Here is a 23,535-nt window from a genome sequence, read left to right as displayed (position 1 = left end):
GAATCAACCCCATAAAGTTGCCCTCTGATCTGCACACACATGCAATATATATGCATACCCATACACACACAGCATGCTTATGCATGAACATGAGAACCTACACACTAGTAATAAATAAAAATGTTTCTCAATTAGCCAACAGTCAAAGCTGCTGTCAATAGAATGTCTGTGTCCCTTCAAAAACCATATACTAAAGCCATAATTGTGATCTCCAATGTGATGGCATTTGGAGAAGTAATCTGTGAAGTAATTCAGTCACTAGGGTGGAGCCCACATGAAAGAGATTCATGTCCTAATTAGAAGAAACACAATGGTGTTGACTTTCTACACTTCCTTCACCTCTAGCCACGTGAGGCTGCAACCTTCACTAGGAACCAAACTGTCTCTGACAAAAAAAAAAAAAAAAAAACATTCTGTTGCTTAAGCCCTCAGGCAATGTGATTTTTATCCATCAGTTGAAGCCTACTGAGGAAGGTCATCAGCTCTGGTCATGCTCTGCCCATATGACAAGGTGCAACTCCACCCCTACCCCACATTGATGGGAGACAGCAAGTCTCTCTTCCTGCCATATCCAGGAAAGAGTTCAATGTAAATCCATGCTTTCACATGGACTTTGGGTGAAGACTGAGCATGACTGCCTAGCTCACCCATGATGAGGCCAGATACAGCCCTCTAAGCTCCCATTCTCTGTCTCATAAATAATTAGCACGATTATTTGTACTCACAATAAAACTAGCTAAGGTCAACAGGTCACAAATCAGATCACTAGGGCAAAATGCTCAGTGACCTTACTTAAGTGATTAAATGGTTGCCAAAGTGTTCTCCTTTCCCTGAACTATGTCCTGCTCTGAAGCTAAACAAGCACTGAGACCTTATACGAGCATGCGCGTGCATACACACATGCAGATCTCTTCCTCCAATACCACTACAATGAGCACTAACTACAAATAAGCATGATTCCAGTGAATCCGCATCTAAGCACCTTTTCTCCGCAAATCTAGTACTTTCTAGCCTTGTTCTGCTTCCGCCTGCAAAAGGAAGCACCTGCCTTCATTCTGATGATTATATTTAGCAATTGGAGCAGACAACCATGTCAAAGCCCTCCTCACTCAGGTCCAAGCTTTTGGCGCATACTTTTTTACCAGGTCCGTAATGGTTTGTACTTGCTTCTACACACGCTTTTTTGCCCTCCTCCAAATACATGCCTCACCATAGTGGCCAACTGGCTCTCCAACAGCACCCAACATTCCAGCCCAGCTTTCCCAGATCCTCATGAGGATCAGGAAGAGGAGGAAGTGTGCTAAGGAGTAGCTTGGGTCACTTAACTGGAAGGGCACAGAACCTGTACTGGAAGAAATCAGCCAAAATAAAACAAAAGTGCCCATTAAGCTAAACTTCCATTGGCTAAATCTACCTGTTTATTGCTGTGAGCAAAGCTAACTTGACATAGCCAAGAAATTCTCTACCCAAGAAGACAAGTCATCCACCCACACTTCATCCCCCTCACATTTTGAACATGCAAACTGCACAGATTTCCTACAAAATTTAGCCCCAACCTCGGGGCCAGGCCAACCGGCAATGTGGTGTTTCAACCAGCTATGAGAATGAATGAATACAATAACAACTGTGATTTCCTAAAGGTAGGAGACCTAGGAGCGGACAGTGTAGCTCAGAGGTAGAGCATCTGTTTAGCATGTGTGAGACTCCGGCTTGTGATTTTCTTCACCAAAAGAAAACTCAGCGGTTTGCCATCACCTACTTTACAAACCTTCCACTCAGCTCCCCAAAAGTTGTTTGTCCAGAAATTAGTAACAGTAACAAAAAGCTGAATGAAGGGTAGGTGGAACAAGGAGGAGGGAGAAAGGAAAGGAAGATACAAAAGAGGAGGGGCATGGTTTATCATAATAAAAATAAGCAGAGAAGCAAGAAACATACTTCAAACAATACAACCTATGCGTGTTCATGGAAGCCATTCTACCATGACCAAAGGTGAGCAACTTCAACTATTCATAAGCTATGTTTGCAAACAAATTTTAAAGTTATACCTGGTATATAGATTTTGTTCTTTACTTTGAATATTAAAAAATTAGTGTTTTAGTAGCATATCTAATTACACATAATGTGTTTAGAGATAACATCTTCATACATATATGTAATGTATCTAAATACTAATTGTCCCTCCCATCCCTGAAATTCTCTTCTTCCTCCTAACCCCTCTCCCTTTCTCCTTCTTATCTATAGAAGAAACATTTCATTGGAATTTTTTTCAAAGGATCTTTCTAAATAAATGTTGAATAAAAGTCAACGTGGTGCTGGAGAGATGGTGTAGGAATTGAGACCACCGGCTACTCTTCTAGAGGACTCAGGTTTGATTCTTAGCACCCAAATTGGTGGCCCACTACTGTCTGTCCTAACTCCAGGCTCAGGAAGTCCAATGCCCTTTTCCAGCCTCTGTGTGTAACAGACGGGCACATGGTACAGAGACATACATGTAGAAAATCCATACATATAAAATTAATCAGTTCATTACTTTTAAGTCAGTATGAAGGGTCTTTGGAAGTCTGCCTCACTAGACTCCACAATATCTTACTTGCCTGTGAGATTTTGAACAAGGCTTTGGACAGGGCCCACCTGGAACAAGCCCCATACTTATATCAACCGTATCCAGTCCTCTAGAACTTTCTAAGTCCTAGGGAAGCAATAACTTCTCTGGTCATCTGCTTCACTAACATAAGGATGACACAAATGTGCGCTTAATTGTTGCATTTCTTTATGTATTCCTTTCCTCTCCAGGTGTGTAACAAGCTCCACATCCATGTGTCCTTTGCAATGTATCCTACATGTACACATAGTAGAAGCTCCATAGAAATGGGCTGATAGATTCATTGTGGGAGGTGCCAGAGATCGGGAAATAATCCAAAAACAAAGAAGAAAAGTCTCCCTGCATTAATACTTTCCATACCCTTCAGACTCTATCACGCTCTTTCACAAACAGGAAGATTTTATTTGAGCCCCTTCACACTTCTAAAAGACAGGCAAGAGCACTAATTACAGCCCCGGTTATAATCATAGTCATTAAGGTTTAGCAGTCCCAAACAATGTTATCAAACTAAGATGTAGCAGGGCCAGGAACAGAAGCCCGTCGTCTAGCTCTGAAGTCTAGGAGTCCAAACACTCAGCGGGGGTGGAAATGCACCTGCCTTAAAAATTTACTCTGAACCCAGCTCATGCCACCTAGGAAAGCAGAGTGCGGGTACAATATGTGTTAGGGCTACAGGTGAGAGATTGCTATCAGTGTCTACCAGTTCAGACATTCATAATCATTCTGCCTATCTATCTATCTATCTATCTATCTATCTATCTATCTATCTATCTATCTATCCATCCATTTATCTATCTATTATCTATCTATCAGCTATCTATCTATCTATCATCTATCTACCTATCATCTATCTATCTACCTATCATCTATCTACCTATCATCTATCTACCTATCATCTATCTACCTATCATCTATCTACCTATCATCTATCTATTTATCTATCTATCATCTATTATCTATCACCTATCTATCTTCCCCCCTCTCTCCCCCTCCTCTCTCATTGTCTTCCATCTCCCTATTCAACCAAGGATGAGCCTGAACTCCCTCCCAGTCCTCCTGCCTCCAGCTTCCAAGTGCCATGGTCAAAGGCACACACCACCACATTCAGTTTCTAATGCAGACTCTTGTTTCTAACAGTGTATTTGATGAATAATCTCACCTCCATATTCATGACCTTTTAGACATGAGACCTCACTTGGAAATGGAGTCTAAACAGAACTATTACATGTCCTCTCCTGAGATCCTTCTAGAAGATGAGAGGACAGAGAAAGTACCAGGCTATGAAGCGGGGATTGCAGAAGCTACCACAGATGGGAGGGAGGCAAGTAGCAGGCTCTCCTAGTCTTCAGAGGGAGGACTTCAAGTCATTTTAGCTTCTTCTCTCCTGGAACTCTGGTCTGAAACTGGCCGCTGCCCAGAGTGCTATCCATGGTAGAAATGCCTTGGGCTTCTGTTCTGTCTCCCTAAAGCTATGGCTCACACTGGCCCCACTCTTACAGATGCCATCTCCACTTTTCTCATTGGTTCACTAGCATCCTCTTTCAAGAATTAGCTAGGTGTCACCCTGCTTAGAAAGCGCAGCCTGAACTAATCCATCAGGGGCTGTGGGAACACCTTCCCTGTACTCAGGCATTCTCTAGAAGCACAAAGCACACTGTGTTAAGACACACAGATTGCAAATAGAACTTCCCTACCGTTTTGGAATGAAGGGCCATCTAGTACCTTCCGGCATGTAGAGATGCACGCAAGCTGTCTCATGAAGTAGCATGGGAAAGCTAGAGAACACACCGAGGAAAACGAGCTTTCTTTGATTTTGTTTTCTGTTTTCCCAGACATGTCTCTGTCATTTACCAGCTGTCTGACTGGAGTCAAGTCATTCAGTCTCTTTGAGTGCGGATAATGCCTGTCTCTACCTCACACACAGGTTGAGGGTGAACGCTACTAAAGTGTGTCACCTACTTAAAGCCACGTGGGGAGAATGTGGGAAGTGCCAGCCACTATTATACTTGTTCCCACAGCAACGTTGTTCTGGATCAGGACTCAGCATTAATGTCAAAGGTCAGAGGCAGCTTTGAGACACATTGGGGACAGGAGTGAAGGAGGTAGGGTAGCAAGCTCAGTTGTGGCATGCCATGGCATATATATCATGGCTTATATACCTTCAGCCTTATTTTTCACCTCAGTAATAAGAAAAGTCTAGATGAGACTGACATCCCACCCTCAACTCCCACCTGGATTCCAAGATGGCTGGGACCTGGAGGTCCTCAAGCCATGCTGAATGTTTCAGACCTCAAAAAAAGAAAGTGTATCCATGCATCCTCATTGCACTAACCAAATGCAAGCTTTACCCTTTACAGGAAATTATACAGCAACTACATAAAAATGTGTTGTTTACTTAGCAGTGATTGGCAACTTGGATTGGCAGCTCCTTATGCTTTTCGAGAATCAAAAGCAACAAAATCTAAACCCCGGTTTCCCTTAAAGTGCTGTTTCCTAAATAGATGTTTGCAAAGCATGTGATCCATGGGGAGAAGATAATGAGGTGGCCAGTGGTGCAAGGCCGAGTCGCTATGGGTTAGTGCATCTCTCAAGTCCATTTGACTCTAGCGCGTCGGGAATTACTGAAAATGTCTTTAAGACAATCAACTATAAAAATGTATTTCATATTTGATTTTACTCTTTGGCCTCAAAGGGAAATGCCTTGCTCTAAAGTTTCAGGCAAGGGGCTAGGGAATGGAAGCTTTAGCTGCAGAGTCTTAAGCATAGGTATATGAAGGGGGTTTTGGGAAGCCAGAAATGCTAAAACAAGAGACAGAAACGAATGGAGGGTTTTTAAACACAGGCTGTTCTATGTGTTGGGTGCCCCATATCTTCTTAGCACCATGAGTAGGGTAAGTGGGGCAGTACAAGGAGCCTGGGGAAATCCAGGAACAAGTGGTCTCTGTCTTCAGAAGCCATCCCCTTTCCTGGAATTGAGGGGGAGATGTGGAAGCGCTTCTCAGTCCCGGACTCTGGTTACGCACGTCCCACAGCACCCAGAATGGGAAGAGTAGAAGGAACATAGACGTCAGTGGAAGAGCTGTGGATCCCCCGGGGAACCAGGGTGCTGGCAGAGAGATGGCCAGCTGCAAAATGTGAAAACAGGGTGCTAAGGGAACATGAGTGACATCCCAGATGAAGCTGTGAGTTTGACGCTGCTCTTAGCCTCGTTTTACAGCCCTGTGAAAATGAGTGAAGACCCTCCACATGCAAAAGCTAGTAATATGGAATTTGATATACACTGAGCCAAGCACCACCACATGGGTTTAAGGGAGACTCAAAGACAGGAAAAGAAGGATGCTTCCTCATAGAAAACAAGGAAGACTTCAGGCACGTGTCCCCTGACTGTAAGTTGCTGTGAGTGAAGCTGGGGGAGGTCCAGCTAGAGGCAAAGTACCCCATGCTGCTGTTAGGGGTGCGTGCCTGCCATTCTCTGCTTGGTCCTAAACTGGCAGCAAGGGATGAAGCTGAGGGATGCTGTCACTGATCAATAGTCCAGCTGGGTGCCTCCTGCTATAGAGTTAATGCATGGCTTCTTGGACTGTTTTCAGAAAGAGCAATCTGCCACCGTCTAAGTATGATTTACAGCAGATTGTTCTCCTTGGCTGGACTAAATACTACAGGTTGGGAGTCAGCCTTCTCCTTTTCTATATGGGTTGTCATTGAACACTGTATATTCATTCTTTTGGTTTCTCAGTGTGAGTCTGTACAGGACAAGTTACTCCAAATACAGCACATATCCTCAGAGTCCCAGGCCGGAGCTGAAATGGTTTCTGAGCTCTACCCAGCACATCAGACTGGAATATTTCCACATCAGTGGAAATGTCATGTTTACCTGTGAACTGTACACATGGGGTAACAAAATCACCAACTGTGTCTTCACCTAAAGCAGGATTAGATTGTTGCTTTTCTGTTTATGATTGACTTTCATAGTATGATTAATAAGTTATGGGAAGTGATTTGATAAATAATAAATCATTGGTAGATAAAATTTTCCAAAACCCAGGATACATGAGAGAGAAAGTTTTCAAAGGGGTATTAAGTAAAGAAGACTTGAAAATTCTCCTTGTTCTAAAATCCAAATAGCTCCCCTTCTATGAACTGGGTCCAAGATCATTGGCCAGAACAGAGCCTGAGTGAAGAAAATTGTAGATCTGCTCAAAGAGGCAAAAGTTGTGTTCTCACTAGATCTACAAATACAGTCTACATATACAAAACCAGTCTGAGGCCCATTCCTTTTCAGTTCCCAGCCCTCAGTGGCCAAGAAGCTCACAAGTAAGTGCAACATTCACATTATATATAAGTAATCAATAAATACATGTCCAAATAGCTGTTTATCCAGTAGGCCTGAAATTCACACCATCTCCTGACTGTGAGCGTAAAGCACTCATAACTCCCGAGGAAGAATCCAAGTACCACTACTGAGTTATTTTGGGAAATAAAAACAGTTCTGCTCAACCTGTTCATCGGCAGAAGGCATGATTTCAGTGTAGGAACAGGATTCTGAGGTCCCACAAAAGCTGAGTAAGGCTAACTCATCTATGGCTTAGCAAGTGGTTTTGACAGGCATGCAGCTAAAAGACATTAGCATCATTTCCCTCCCTCCCACATCCCTCCTCCATCTGATAAACTCCATTCATATCCCAGACCCCAGCAAATGCTAGCCCTTCTGCAGCAAGTTTCCCTGACTGGGACCTTTTTGCAGGATGTCCCTACGTTTTGCCTCTGTGGTTCTTTTTGAACACTGTTAATAAATGCATCGTGTTATCAAAGCTAATCCATATACATCATTAAGCCCTCACCGCTCTCCTGCTTTCTTGCCAACACGTCTGCCTCGCCTACTTGCTTCATTATGCCAACATCGCCTGTGTACATCGTGTTTACCATTTCATGTAACAGTCACAAGATCTAGTGAGGAATGTATAACTATTTAATGTTCCATAGAGGTGACACAAGGTCACTTACTTGTGTCAGACGCCAAAGTGAAAAGCAGACTGAGTCCTGGGCCTCAGCAGTTGGCAAATTTTCCAAGCCATTTTTCTTTCCCTCCAACGAGCTCTGAATGCTGCCTTGCCTGGCAGTGATGACAAGTCCCCTGGCCAGCTCAGTCTACCTGCCACCAGATCATGCTGCAGTGCTAAGAGGCATACATGACATGGGTGTGAGGGGATCATCCAAGGACTCTCCAACTTCAACCACACATAGTTTCTTGATGCTTATTTTCTTCCCAGAAAACCCTCCAAGTCCATGCTCTGCAATATTTCTTCAATGATCCCATATTAAAAAAAAAAAAAAGGATCAAGGCCTACACACTGACAGCATGTGGTACCAATTTTATAGCACAGTCTCTCAGAACCCAAATTGTAATGTGTTAATGTTCAGTGTTAGCGTGCAGGACCTCTGTAGCTAGAGGATGAGGATTTCCCATGCAGCAGTCCCTGCCAAGAGAAAAGCCTGGCTGGAAGGAACCCAGTGCTCTGATATCATACCTCAACTTCCCAATTTTCATTGTCTTCCCAAGTAAATTCTCCCTCGGGGAGAGGGGAGGGGGTCACTGATGAAAAAGCCCAAGTATGTCTCTTTGCAGAAGACATGTACAGTCTCCATTATAAATTAACAAGCTGGCATTCCATTCTGCACAGCAGCGAAATCAAATATATAAAGAACAAAGCATTTGCTATTTCTGACAGTTTTGCCGTTTAGGTCTTATCTTCCCACACTTGGTCTTTGGTGGCCCTGTCTTCCTGTCACCTACCCTGGCTCTGCCCCCAGCACTTCTGCACCTTCTTTCTCTGAAGGGCTCCAGTGAACATCACCAAAAGCTTGAGGGTCTTAACAAATTGTGGTAGAAAAGAAAAAGCAAGTCAAGAACAGGAACCGCTCCCCTTCTGTCCCGCGGCCCGTGAATGAGCATTACCTCTATTCTTTTAGCTTTGGCACTCAGCTGCGCACACCTACAATTCTCACACCTGCAAGATTCATAGCAAAGCCCCCAGGACATCATGTGGTACCCTATACTCACATTTTCTGCCCGGAGCCTCTTGGCAGGACATCCACCATCCCTGGGGTGAAGCATGTAATATAGTCGGACTTTGCTTGCATGTTTTCGACTCTGGGGAGGAAAAACAAAAGGAGATTACTGTGAAATAGTAGCCGCTTGTGAGGAGTGACTTGGAAAGGCAGACAGTGAACGCAGATGCAAGGAATTTTCAGTAGAAAATACTTGCTTGTGCTCCTGCAGTTTCCACAGGATTCAGCTTGAGGTAGACCGAATTAATCTAAATTCCCAAGCCAGTATCATTTCAGGATAAATAAAACTAGCGACCGAGAGTTATGAATCAGTTCACTTTATGGCATGTATTTAATTGTCGTCAAAAGAGAGGTAAGCAGAGGACATTGTGGTCAGATCCACTGTGGTGAAGAGAGCACCCGGATGTCCGCTCTCAGGTCTCGCCCGAGCTCAGACTTGGGGCACTGACAACAAGCCTGGCAACTAGTCAGAGCCCAAGTGTCCTAGAAGTAACACAGGCAAACAGCTTCAGGTAAATGGCGAAGGTCTGTGGGCCATTGACTGGGCCAAGGCCAGCAAGGAGACATTCATCCCATCTTGGTTCGCTTTCTCCTAGTCCTGTGAGCAAAGGACCCTGGGCCTCACCTCCATCGCTCTGAAGACTTGGAATTCTAACTTACATGTTCTCCCTGGAGCAGGAAAGAAGAGATCAGAAAGCATCCCTGAACTTCAGAGTCCCGGTCCCAGCTCTACCACCTGCTTGCTGCATGATGTCAGAGCACGACGTCATCAGCTGGCATGAACCCTTCGTCTAAATGGGTCTGATTCTTCTCCACATACACAATGAACACAATGCTATCGTGGCTGTTGTGAGAGCTGAATGAGAAGATTTCACATGAAACACTGTGATCTCCACAACCCCACTTTTCTTTCCATTGACTACACCAGTGGGTTGGGACCCACTGTATTCTCATTTCAATCCCCTTTCTCTTCCCTTTCTTGGAGATTCCCTCCTTCTGGAGGCCTCTTTCTGCTCCACGCTGTCTTCATTCCCAGCTGAGTGCTCGCCGGCCTCCAGGATGATGGCTTACTTTTATGGATTAGCCACCGAGGCAAACACAGGGAGTTGCATTTTGTTTGCGGCGTGCACTATAAATCCTTTCTCCCTGCCTTCCTCATTCATCACTTCTTAATTTCATTATTCTGCCTAGAACAAGAAGATGACACTTCCAAACAGTCCCTGGATGCTTTTCAAGGCCTTCAAGGGGGTTTAAAAGCAGTAATAGAGCATGAGAAATTTTACAAATGGATACAATTTTTTACAAATTCCAGTGTGGCTGGAAACACACTGTGGTCATCTCTAGGTTCCAGAGCAAGGTCTAATTAAAGTTGGCTGGAGTATTTTCTTGACATCTGGAAAAATGATAGGATGGGGAACTAGAGACCTGTGAGGACATGGCATGACCCAACGTTGCTCAACTTCTACAATATGTTTAAAAATGATGTGGTACAAACTAGTATTTCTCTCTCTCTCTCTCTCTCTCTCTCTCTCTCTCTCTCTCTCTCTCTCTCTCTCTCTCTCTGTGTGTGTGTGTGTGTGTGTGTGTGTGTGTGGTGAGAGAGAGAGAGAGAGAGAGAGAGAGAGAAAGAGAGAGAGAGAAGAGAGAGAGAGAGAGAGAGAGAAATGCTGATTACAAAAACCTACATACATTTTTTTTTTTTTACAACGGGGAGGAGATAAAAGATAGCAGTATTATTCAAAATACAGCCCCAGGCAGGAGAATTAAAAAGGACCCTTAAAAGTCTTCAGGACACAGAGCCTGGGTGGATGGCAAAGCAGATGTACATGGTAATTGGTAAACAGAGTGGTAACTGTTCACATTCACACGGATTGAAACTGATTCCCAACTCGGCAGTTCCTGTATTACCGACACACCCAGAGGACAGGGTGATGGCGCAGTCGGACCTCTCTGGGTGTGGCCCCCCTTGTAGCCTCTTTTCTCCCTTTCCTGGTTTGTTGTTTCTCTTGAAAAGACTCCCCGCCAAAGGCAAAGTTCACCAAGCTATTTAACTGCAGTTTGACAGAACTAGTGAAAACCCATTATCTGAAATGGAAAAGGCGAATAAATGTCAGCCTTTCTCTGAATCCATTAGTAAGGAGAGAGGCTGGGATTTGAGGCTTTTCAGTAATTTTGAGGACTGCACTTCTGATATTTCCCTTCGGCTTCTCAGGCCCTATTTGCACAGGGCAGGCATGGTTTTGCCTGGGACTATGGCTAAAGACTTGGAAACCACTACAGGCTCTGGGGTAGAAAGGAAGCTACCTTGGTTCCTCTGTCATGAGTGCCCCCACACCCTCTACTTGGGCTTCTTGGTTCCACCCCATCACTTTCTCCCACTGCCAGAGTCAGATCCTACATTTCTACCCACAGCTGACCCAGAAGGAAAGTGGCAGCCAGTCCACTCTGTAGAAGGGGTCCATTTTGTTAGAATACTGAATTTTGAATTGACCAATTGACCATAGGAAGGGGTCCCCAAAGTTTGTTTCTGAGACTTCAGCACGCTGTAACAGACATCCCCATGCGTCCTGGCTCTCACCACATCCTCATCAGGAGACTCTGAACCACTTCACTGGGTGTCTCCAACTGACTTCTCTAACCGAGTACCTTCCAGAAATTCCTTGAAATTTGGCACAGGAATGCCACTCTAACAAACAAACTTCCCACAGAAAGTTAAAATTAAATTGTAGCGAAGATGTTCACTTTAGCATTGCCTGCTTTGAACACCAACATGGGTCAACAGCAGAAGGCTGATTAAAGCTGCAGTGAACTGGCCTTATGGACAAGGGAGGAGCGGGGAACACATTGGCTGTATGAGGAATACAGAACAGGAAAGCCAAACACCAAGCTGGATTACGCAATGGCCATAAGTATATCAGGAAGAGGCCAACAAGAAAAACATTTGTTAGGGAAAGTGGAGGATGATGTTTTTTTGGTTTTTATCTCCTTAACAAACTTGCCGGCAATATGTAGGAACAGTGTGGCAATACTCACACCATGGCAATTCTGCATTCAGTTCACTTTTTATCACATGATTACATCTAGTAAAAGCCACCACTGATCTAAAGTGTTTGGCATGTGAGCTGATAAAATTGGCCCTGATCAACGCTCCAAATGCATATTTTTTTCATTGGGATACTTGATATTACCTGAGCCTTCTTAAGCCAAGAGCAAAAAAAAAAAAAAAAAAAAAAACGAAAACTATTACATATTTTAAATTTTGTTTTGGTACATAATAGTAAGCATGTGTGCTGTCGAATGTATGGTAAATTTTCAGCTTCTGTGTACTGACAGGCACTGAGGAGGGTAGTCATTGTGTCTACATCACCCTAGCTGTGTCTTTTGACATAAATAGACACAACAATGACAAAAGAGTCTTACATTGTCAGGATGTGTCATTACTGACAGTGTGTACTGTCTTTCAAAATTATAAAAGGACAGAGTAAGTGTTCACTGCAAAGAGCCATTGGTCTGGTTCAAGGCCTCTGCCTTCTGCTACACTGTCAATAATGGGCTGTGGTGATACTGAGTTCCCCAATATATTGTGCACCCTAATAAACTTATCTGGGGTCAGAGAACAGAACAGCCACTAGATATAGAAGCCAGAAAATGGTGGCACACACACCTCTTAGCATTTCAAAGGCAGGGATCCGTCTGGATCTCTGAGTTCAAAGCCACACTGGGAACAGCCAGGCATGGTGACACACGCCTTTAATCCCAGGAAGTGATGGCAGGAAGCAGAAAGGTATATAAGGCGTGAGGACCAGGAACTAGCGCCTTGTTAAGCTCTTAGGCTTTTAGCAGCAGTTCAGCTGAGATAAATTCGGATGAGGACTCAGAGGCTTCCAGTTTGAGGAAACAGGATCAGCTGAGGAATTGGCAAGGTAAGGTTAGCTGTGGCCTGTTCTGTCTCTCTGATCTTTCAGTGTTCACCCCAATATCTGGCTCCTGGGTTTGTTTTTATTAATAAGACCTTCTAACAATTCCTGCTACACTGGGCCCTCACTGGGAGGGACTCTTCTTGGATACCCTATCATTGCCTTGTGTCGTTGAGATCCTTTGAATTTGCAGGTCAAGTCCCTTCACATACTCCAGCAGTTTGTAGATGAGGTGGATATTGGGGTGGGCTACCTCGTAGTTCTGGTTCTGGGCCTGGGTGGTAGCTGGGTTAGTCAGCCCACCTCCTTTCTCTCATAGTCACCACGCAAGCAAACTCTCCAGTACCGCCCCAGCTAGTATAATAATATAAGCTCATTGTAATGCACACTTTAAAAATGTATGGACTATACACATACTGTGTGACTCACTGGACCACACGACAGCTTCCATGCTGAGATTTTGTTTGTTTGTTTGTTTGTTGTTTGTTTTGGTTTTTGGAGGTTTTTTTTCTAGTATTTTTTTTTACTTACTTTTAAATTTTGTTTTGCTGGGGAGGTTGCAAGGGCAGAGGGAGGAAGCAAGGGAGACAGGGAGATGAATGGGATCTAAGATCAGGATACATGATGTGAAATCCACAAAGAAGCAATAAAATTTAAAAAAAAAAAAAAAAAAAAGGACAGACTACCATGTGACAGTAACTTCCAGTAGAAAACAATACTCCAGGGTGTAGAAGAAGCTAGTGGAGTTTCAGGAGAGAGAAGGGGCAATTACTTGAAGGAAGAAAAGGTGAACAGGAACTAACAGGCTATTCCAGCAGGAAGAGTCAGCCTGGGTCTCTCTAGCCCTTGCATTTGCATTTGAAGCCAAAGCCTTTTCTTTCCTCACAGAAACCACAGGCCTTAGAGCTCCCCAGAGGGCCTGGGGAAATCCCAGCTCTTCCACTTTAACCAAAACCTTTGCCCCACCCTGGGCATTGACCTGGGTCAGACCTGTCTGAAGATCCATTTCCTCTGCCTAAACAACCTCTTGACCTTCCAAGAAACTACATAAAGAGGAAGTACTTTACAAGCAGGAAGAGGGCTGCAAGCCTCTATTTCAGATTGCTGAGCAGAAGGGGAGGGGGGGAGGACAAAGCATGGGAACTGGAATTGATTTGTGCTCCACCAAAATAGCCATTTTCCACGATTGCACATTCCTTTTTTTAAAAGTCTAACTTGAGTTTGCTTCCGACAAGGCTTCTCTTCATACAAAATGTGGAAATAACAAAGCAAGTTTGTACGTGCATAATTCTTCAAGCAGTCTTCAGAGAATTTCCACATTCATCATCCCATTTCATCCTCGGATCTCAGTTGTGAGGCTGGCAGGAGAGGTGTGATCTTAAATAATCCTCATGATTCGTTCTTGATTTCCTAGATAAGCCTTTTGCCATCCCGTTTCATCATAGCCATCTAACTATACCTCCTCCAGAAACCAGCTCAACAAAGCCACGAGCAGCAAGGAGACAGAGAGAGCCCAGAACGGACCGATAATTATAGAACTGTGATTTTTCACAGGCCGCCATTTCTGGGGTATTTCAAGACAACAAACACCACACTACCTCACTGGGGCTTAGAGAACTGTCTAGTGGGAATTGGGATTCCCTCTCAAGGCATGGAAGGAAAGCTGGTAGGACCCCACTTAAGAGTTCATGACTGCGGACCCTGGGCAGGAACACTAGCAAGGCTGTCCTGGCCCACACTAGGAGTCAAGGTGGTTAAAGGCAGGGAAACCATAGGAGTTACAGATGCTTATAGAATGGCTTCCTTCTAGACTTCTATATCTTCTGTCCTTGCCACAGAAGTAAGCTGGGTCCAGAACCTTCCCACACTGAGTGAGTGTGCATGTTGGGCCATAGAGAAAGGCAGGAAGGGAAACCCCCAGAGGAAGGTTTTACTACCATAGAAAAGGTCAGAACTGCCCAAACCCACCAGGTTCCAGGCCTCCTTCACAGGTGTGGGCTACCAACAGGGTTTGTAGCCACTTTGAGAGCTGGAATTGGATGGGAGGATCCCGAAAGGATCCCAGTATCCTGGCCAGTGCATGGCCAATGCACACACAGAAGGATGTAGTAAGCCTTTCTAGCCCCTGGCCCGCCAGGGGTGAGCAACACAGGTAAAACACTATGTGATGTAGAGGAAACTTCTGGTGGTGCTGGTGATGGAAATCAGGGGTTTGCCCATGTCAAGCAGTCAATCACTTGAGCTCCACCCACAGCCTAAGGACAGCTTTTAGCAGATCTTCAGAGGTAAGATCAAACAATTATTTTCAAAGCACGTGCAAGGACAAATAGAAGTTGTCGATGGCATACATGCTGTGTCATTTAATGAGAGGAGGAAAAAAAATGAATCGAGGGTACAACCTGAAAAATGAAACCAGACAACTGATTGAGATGATACCATACGAGTTAATAAAGGAAGGAAATTAAAAATGCCATCACATAATTTGAAAGTCTTTTATAGCATTCAAGAATGGAGTTGCACTGCAGATCTTTGCAGAAGTTAAGATAAAACAAATTGTGTTGAAGAGAAATCAGATAAAGAAGTGAAGTGTGGGGGGGGCTAGGTGTGACATCACGTGTGTAATTCCAGCCCTCGGGAGGTAACAAGAGGATTGTGAATTTGAAGTTACAAAGTCAGTACAAGGCATGCTGGAATGAAGTGAGATCCTGTCTGAAAAGCAGAGGTGAGGAGGAGGGGAAGGACTGAAACTGAAGAATTCATACCCACAAGACGGAACACATCCATTATGGCTGCACCGATACAAAATATAAACAAATGAAGTAAAATTAAAAGCCCTCGAATCTAAGGAAACTAGCTGGACATATCTAACCCTGAGTCGGGAAATTTTTAATCAGCAAAAGAATCAAGAGCAATAAACACACAGTGACATGGGTGAAAAAAAGTGCCCTCAAGAAGCTCAAGATAAAGCAGGGACCTCATTCAGGGTTTCTGTGGCTGCAGTGAACACCATGGCCCAACACTCTGGGGAGGAAAGAGTTTATTTCATCTTACAGCTTGTAGTTCATCATCCAGGGAACTCAGGGCAGAGACCAAGGCAGGAAGTGGGAGGCAAGAGCCCATATAGCGGCCATGGGCGAATGCTGCTCCTTGCTTGCTCTCCCTGGCTTGTTAAGCCTATTTGCCTGTAGCACCTAAAGGCACCTGCCAAGGGGTGGCACTGACCATAGTGAGCTGGGCTCTCCTACATCAATCAAGAAAATACCCTACATGCTTTGCCACAGGCCAGTCGAGTGGGGGCATGATTTTGTATTGAGGTTCCCTCTTCCAAAATGAGTCTAGCTTGTGTCAAGTAGACATAAAACCAGCCAGCACACAGCAGTATTCACTACAGGCCTTTGACAGAATACATGACATCAGTAATTTGTACCAGGAATCCTAATTGACCTTCATAAAAACCCAGAGCCAGATATCGGGGTAAATGCTCAAAGATCAGAGAGACAAAGGAACAAGCCACAGCCACCTCTCACCTCACCAACTCCTCAGCCGAAAGGACTGAACTCCTCTCTCCTCTCACCTTATAATCCTTTCCACCCAGCCATATCACTTCTTGTCTCAATCTCCTTAGTGCTGAAATTAAAGGTGTGTGTGCCTCCCAAGTGCTGGGAGCAAAGGCATGAGATGCCAAGTGCTGGGATTAAAGGTGTGTGCCACCACTGTTAGTGCCACAGATAACTAGTGGCTGGCTTTGCCCTCTGATATTCAGGAAAGCTTTATTTGTGAGATCATACACAAAATGCCACCATACTAATTCATACAGAAAAGGCAATATTGAAACTAGACAAAAGAAATAACTAAAACTTTAGAAACAAGGATAACCAAAGGCACTTAAGAAATTCATCCAAATGCAACCTGACAATTTTAAAATTTAATTAAATTTAAATTAAATTAAGGTTTATTTTTCTCCCGTCAAAGTGGTACAGATTCCTCAACTACACATAATCCATTTTGACAGTAAAACTTTAATTTCTGTGTTCAGCTCGGAGGTAAGCAATGCCACAGAATCTTGCTATGGAAGTTTAACAAAACACATCAAAAAGGCACGGCTTAATGCAGCTAACAATCTTACTTCTACAAATTTATTTCAAGGATCGATTAAAGACACATACAGTCTCTGATTTCTGAAGGTGACTATCAAAAATTAGTGAGTGCCCTAAAACAAGAAAGGTAAATATTATAAAACATTGTATGACAGATGACATCACAGTCATTAGCAGACAGAACACTGGTCAACGATATGAAAAAAAAATGTACATATGGCAATATTAAGAAAATGGCAGTTTTAAGCCAGAACATGAAGGATATAATATTCATAACAAAAAAAAAACTTGAACACATGTGTATGTGTAAGGAAAACACAGTAAGGAATTTACATTGTCCAATTCAGTGGTTCTCAACCTTCCTAATGCTGCAGCCCTTTAATACATTTCCTCTTGTTATGGTGACCCCCAACCATACAATTATTTTGTTGCTACTTCATAACTGTAATTTTGCTATGCTATGGATCATAAGGTAAATATCTGATATGCAGGATATCTGATATGTGAATCACCCAACCCCACCAACACAACCTACAGGTTGAGAAGCTCTGGTCTAATTGCAAGTGATTTGAACTTTCTTATATCTTCGATTTTTCCAAATTTTTTTTAGACAAAAATTATTCCCATGGTTAAGGAGGGAAAACCCTCAATTTTCCTGATTCCTTACAAGCGTGGAGATTTAGCCCCTGGATTGCATCTTGCCTGAGTCTGAAAGGTGCAGAGCAAAAGAGTCATCCACTGCAGGCACCACAGCACATACAGGACAGAGTTCATGGGACCACTGTCTCTGGGATCAGGTGCACTGTAGGCCTCTCCTTCTCCTACTTCCTCTTCCCTCTACCTCCTCCTCTATCTCATTCCCTTCTGGTCTGCAGGCCAGTCAGCCCATTCAACAGAACAGAAAACATCCTCACTGGGACCTTGACAGTGAACTTCTGGCTTCTGGGTTGCAAGGAAATGTGTCTCTCCAGCCCTCTGGTCTGTCTTAGGTTGTGAGAGTCCAGCAGAGCAATGCATGTGTCGCCTATCTATACTACATGTGCTCTTAGTCTCTGTTTATAAACCCAGAAATCAATCCATCCTTTAAAAAGTGGTACCGAAATTCCTAGAATTAGGTCACTTTGTTTTTTGAAATACTATTTTTTAAACCATTTGAAATAAGAAATGCTTTTCCTTAATAAGCAATGTATTAGGGCACATACATTTGGGTTGGAGAGAGTTGCGTGTGGTGAGATGTACCATAACTGTATAAACATATTTGTACAAAATCCACACTGCTGTCTGCAAGCACAAATGACTACATCTGTGCGTAACGATTTTAAATCAAAGTCTTGCAATTTAAAAAAATTAAATTACACTAAGACACGGAGGAAGGGTTTTTTTTTTCTGTGGTATGTCTGGAGCTAAATGTGTTTCTATGACGTCTGTGCATTTTGAGTAGTCACGGGAGAAACAGAAGAGCAGGCCCATCTAGGCCTTTCCTTTTCTTTTTATGATGTGTGTGTGTGTGTGTGTGTGTGTGTGTGTGTGTGTGTGTGTATGCAGGGGTGGGGAGGAGACTTGAAAATTATATCCCCTGCTCAGCCCCCTGCAGAGCAGTTAATGCTAGAGTGATCCATGATTAAAGTCAGAAAGGCCCAGTTGGCTTGAAGGAACAAGCTGCCAGATCATCTGAAATCTGAAAGTTCTGATGCCAGCCAAGCCTGCGCTGCCTCCTTCCAGGAGCCCTTGGTCTCCTTCAGAAAGGTCATGGCTGAGTGGTGGGAAAACTTAATACTGCATAAAAATATCACCTCCTCCCGTAAGCCCTGCCGTGGCCAGAGGCAGAAGACCTGTTTGTTGGAGCAACGTCCCGTCTATGGGAAATTCTCCGTAACAGAGAATCTGCCCTCTAAAGCAGTAAGATATAAGGGCAGAGCAGTTACCCCCACACCCACAAAGAAGTCTCCAGAAGCAGTGGGCTCACACGCGCTGCTCAACCTGTCTGATGGGCTCATTATTCCATATAACATTTTCACACTCGAGTCTCCTTTTACCCTATTATTTTGCACTCTGCGATGTACTATTATAATTACTCCCAAACTGAACTCTGTTCCTAGGACTAAATCTTTGGTCTCTCATCATTTGAATAGTCCTGATCCGTTCCCATAATGCACTTTTAAATATTCTTCGCAGACCAGTTTTCTACAAACGCCCACTATCAGTTTAAGTAACCAGGTGAGTCAGATGACAGGGTAAAACTTAATGAGATTCCACTTTCAACAGTTTAAAAAAATTATATATGTGTGTGTGTGTGTGTGTGTGTGTATAATACATATATATATATATATATATATATGTAAATTGTTAAAACACAATAGCTGCTTGCCTGAGTATTTATTCATCCTTCAGAAAATTGTATGCTAACAGATAAGTTATTTGGCTACACTTGAAATGTAACTACATTTAAAATTTTTACCCAAAGAAGGAGAAACAGTCCTCTCTGGGGATGAGCGCCCTAGATGGCTATCTAATGCCAAGTGTTCAGCTCTGATATCATGTTCATATAAATAAAACTAAATGGATTCAGCAGGTTAATGTTTTTATGTTTTTAGGCACTAAATATATAAACTAAAAGATAAAATAAAAATCTAAAGGAAAGGAAGCCATGATTTGGGGGAGTTTGGGAGGGGTGGGAGGGAGGAAAGAAAATGGGAAAGATGAATGTAATTATATTTTAAATTAAAACAATAAAGAAAATTATATTCGCGTTATTATTAAAACAATTTATACACACAGATAACATTTATAATGCACAAAGAGCAGCTGGCACATTTTATGGAGAGCATTTATCGGTGTGTTGGAAGAATAATGTGGCCTCCTCACCTCTTTCCCTGGTACCCACCACTACCGCATACAGTTGGGTTTGAGCTAGTCTTATACACTGTAACACGACCTCACCAAAGTGTTTCAGGGCAGAGAGTCTGCCTGCCATCAGTGCTTAAGTTCTAGGGTCCAGCTCTGATACTAAGAGAAAATTCGTTTTCGTGACACTGCTTCACTTAACAACGGGGAAACAGGCATTTTCCCCACTTTGAATCTCAGGCTGCTGAGTCCCCAAACAGAGTTAAGCATTCAGAAGCATCTTGTATTTTTCCAGAAATCCTTGTTTGGGTTAACACTGCTTCTCAGACCCTTCAGAGGGAACCTACATATGTTACCAGCTGCAACTTCGGAGCTGACAGCCCGAGTGCCACCTGCTTTTCAAAGTATCCATTTGCCTACTCCATCCAGTCCTTGCTTTTGGTCTGTTTGCAGGTTGCTTTGAATTATCCCATGATTAAAGGAAATTGGGGAACTTCTGAAACAATTCCTTCTCCCCAGACAGGTGGTTCGGCAAGCGGTGGTTTTATGTAAGCCGCTCTCCCCAGATGTGCCCAGAACCGCTACGTCCTTCAGTTAACAAACCTGCTCTCTTGAGGACGCCTGAATTGGGCACTGATTCCTGAGTCCCACTTCATCACCTGCCTTTATGCAGACAGAACACATCTAGAGTCACCCTTTTCCATTCTCTCTCAAAGGCTATTAGTCCCTGGAACACAGCTTTTGGTTGACAGAGTCATTAAAAGGCTTTCAGACCCAATCACGAAAATGATGGCAGGTGGAGAGCTGGGAATTCCACTTTCCGCTAGCTTCTGGATGGTCTCTAGGAATGTGGATTTTGACAAACCACAGCACGGTTCCTCTCTTTCCTGACCTTTCCATCCCCTCACTTTTGCAGGGGCCCAGCCCAGACTATCAGGAAAACAACACCTGGGAGCTATCTTCCAGATTCAGCCAGAGACGGCACCTCAGTAAGAGACAGCATGGAGAACCTGCTCCAGCCAGGCTCCCAGGACCTACAAGGAGGGGGCCAGGAAGGGCAGGGCTGGGAGGAAGCCTGTCGGCAGGGGCATCACTTGAATGTCTCTCAGCTTTCTAACTTCCCAACTGTCAGTTTGGACTCCTTAGACCTAGCCCTTCTTCCTCACGGCCTCAGGAAGTCCCCCTTAGCTATCACTCTAGCCCACTCTAACTCTACCCTCCCTCGTAATTCTACCCCCCTTTGCAGTATTTCTGTCCTCATCTAGAACACCAACAGGCAACAGACACAAAACAGTGTGAAGCGAAAACATCAAGGAGACGAATCAATCATCTTAACTAAGGGAATTAATATGTCTAACAAGTGTGATGATAGCACCAGTATGAAACAAAACTGTGACCTCATAAAATATAAAAAAAAGCAGACAAGGAATCTTTATTACTTTAACGGATGAGAATTCATTCATGCAATGTGTGGCGGTAACAGAAGGGAAAGCAGGAATCCCATGGCCATCTCAATAGCGTCAAAAATGTCTTGACGCTCAACAACTAGGAAGGGAAATGAAGGGATCCAAGTCACAAAGGCCATCTCAGAAAACCCTGACAGCATCATTGATAGTGAGAGAACAGGAGCACTCCAAGGATGAAGTGCCAGACAAGGGTGTCCCCAAGCCACTTCCACTCTACACTGTGTGGGAGGTTCAAACAACACAATTGGTTTAAAAAAAAAAAATCATCTGTACTAGAAAAAAGAAAAGCAAATCTATTTCTATTACCAGATGACAGGCCCTTAACGAGTCTTGTAAACAACATTGCAACATCGCAATCTTAGTAAACCACGGGCAGTATGAGGGGCCAGGAAAGATGTTCAGTGAATGTAAAGTGCCTGCTGTGCATGCGTGAAGATTGAGTCTAGACCCACAGCACCCATGTAAAAGTCTGAGCATGGTGGCCGTAGGGAAGTGGAGGTATAGGGCTCTTGGAATTGCTGGCGAGTTAGTCTAACCAAGATGGCCAGCTCCAGGTTCTCAAAAAGAAGGTGAGTTGACAAAGGAAAATATTCAGTGCCCACCTCTGACCTCCACATGTGCACACAGGGGTGTATGTACCCACACATACGTGCATACTCACAAACAAAAAAAATTAAATTAAATTAAAAAGCAGCATGCATGATATGCGACGGGAAGAAGGGATAACGGGGTGGGAAGGTGAGCAAGGAGGAGGGAGAGGCAGGGAGGTGGGTAGGAGAAAGGATAGGAAAAGGGTCAACCAGAGCTAAAGATGTATGAAAAAACCCATAAGGAAGCCTGCTGCTTTGTAAATTAATTAAATCAGATTCTTAAAAACTGTAATTTATTTGTAGGTGACAAGACCCTGATACATCTATGGGGGGGGGGGAAGGCGTTAGAATGAATAATTCGGAACTAATTTAGTCAAGTTGCAAGATACATGATTAACATCTAAAACCCAACCGTTTTGCTAAGTACTAATAGTGACCAATCCAGAAGGCTAATTATAAAAAGGAATTAATTTATTGTAGCATCGAAAATGACATTTAAATATAAACAGATCCTGAAATGAGAGGAATTCAGATTAGCCCAAACCATGCTGAAAAGAACAAAGCTGAGGAGGTGATGATTCCTAGTTCAACTATTAAGTTAAATTAACCATGTCAGGGTGGTATAAGGAGAGCTATGGGTCAGGGAAATAGAACTGAGAATCCAAAAATAAACCCTTACATTTGGGGCTGATTGATTTTGATGAACGCCAAGATAATTCAGCAGAAGTGGTATTGAGGTAACTAAAATATAAAGAATAAAGCTTCCTTTTTACCTCAGGTCATACAGAAAACTTGACTCCAAGAGTATGCTCAGCCTTGCATATGCTAAAACTGCGAAACTCTTGGGGAAAAAAAAATGTGAGTAAATATCCGTGACCTGGGACTAGGCAATCACATTTGAGATGTGGCACTTAAAGGACATTTGACAAGCAGACAGGTTGACTTAGCTAACATATTTGTAAAAACTGTGCTTCAAGGACATCATCAAAAACGTGAAAAGAGCCAACACAGCCAGGGTGATGCTTGACCACAACTTCTTAGGTCTACTCAAGGCTCACCCCTCAGTCAGACGTTCAGCAGCTCATCTCATTCTAAAACATCGCAGGTCACGCTATCTTTGCTTTTCATCATTTTCATTTGATTAGTTTATCAAATACAGTGCTACAGTTTCTTGGTTCCCCAACTTATATCAGGTAATTCTGCACCGCAAACCCTTTAGCGAAAGACGGTGTTCCGATGAATCATCTATATCCTAAAAAGCAGAATATACTGTAGATGTGCAAAAGGACTGCTTGCTTTCAACTGAGACATGAACAAGTCTCGCTGTCGAGAGTGACGGTACAGCAAAAGGAAACAGACCTGTCCATCAACCTCGGTTTTGCCTGTCTCTCTCAAGCACATGGTCTGTATCCTATGATTTCTCCTTTGCCCTCATCATATTTTCATTCAGAGTTCTTTTTTTTTTTTTTTTTTTGCTTTTCGAGTTTCTCTGTGTAGCTTTGCGCCTTTCCTGGAGCTCACTTGGTAGCCAAGGCTGGCCTTCTCTAAAGACAGCCAGATAAATGGGCATACATAAAGCTAACCAAGACTCCTGAGAAGTGTTCAAGCAGTGTCATCATGGACGCAGGCTAGACATTTTTCTCTTCCAAGGGAAATAACAACATCTTCATCCGGACATCACCGGGCGTCACATGATGCTACAGCACCACACAGTCTTTCTCCCACCACCTGCTCTGGACCCGAATCCTGGGAGGGCTGCCCACTTCTTTTCACTTGCTCACTGATTTACTGTTTGATACAAATCGCTCAACTTTTGAGGAGTGGTGAGGTAAGGCTACAAAATTATGACTATTTTTTTTTTCAAAAAAGACAGTGGGATTGGCTGTCTTCATCACCTCCTCTGCCCACTGCACTTGTTTGTTTATTGGTAACACCACAGCTAAGGGGGGC

The 23,535-nt window shown here is 43.5% G+C and overlaps 1 protein-coding gene across 3 annotated transcripts in view; it reads right to left on the bottom strand.

The window, feature by feature from the left end:
• The window catches only part of Zmat4 (zinc finger matrin-type 4), a 396,765-nt gene that overhangs the window by 244,463 nt on the left and 128,767 nt on the right, over nt 1-23,535 (bottom strand). For all 3 annotated transcript variants that reach the window (XM_028887786.2, XM_028887784.2, XM_028887787.2), the window contains one exon: nt 8,664-8,753. In XM_028887786.2, the coding sequence (XP_028743619.1) occupies nt 8,664-8,753 (90 nt within the window). The remainder of the gene's footprint in view (nt 1-8,663; nt 8,754-23,535) is intronic.

The sequence above is a fragment of the Peromyscus leucopus genome, chromosome 17 (assembly GCF_004664715.2).
Source record: "Peromyscus leucopus breed LL Stock chromosome 17, UCI_PerLeu_2.1, whole genome shotgun sequence".
NCBI classification, from domain to species: Eukaryota; Metazoa; Chordata; class Mammalia; order Rodentia; family Cricetidae; genus Peromyscus; species Peromyscus leucopus.
Note: the sequence above shows the minus strand (reverse complement) of the source record. Positions and strands in the feature narration are given on the sequence as shown.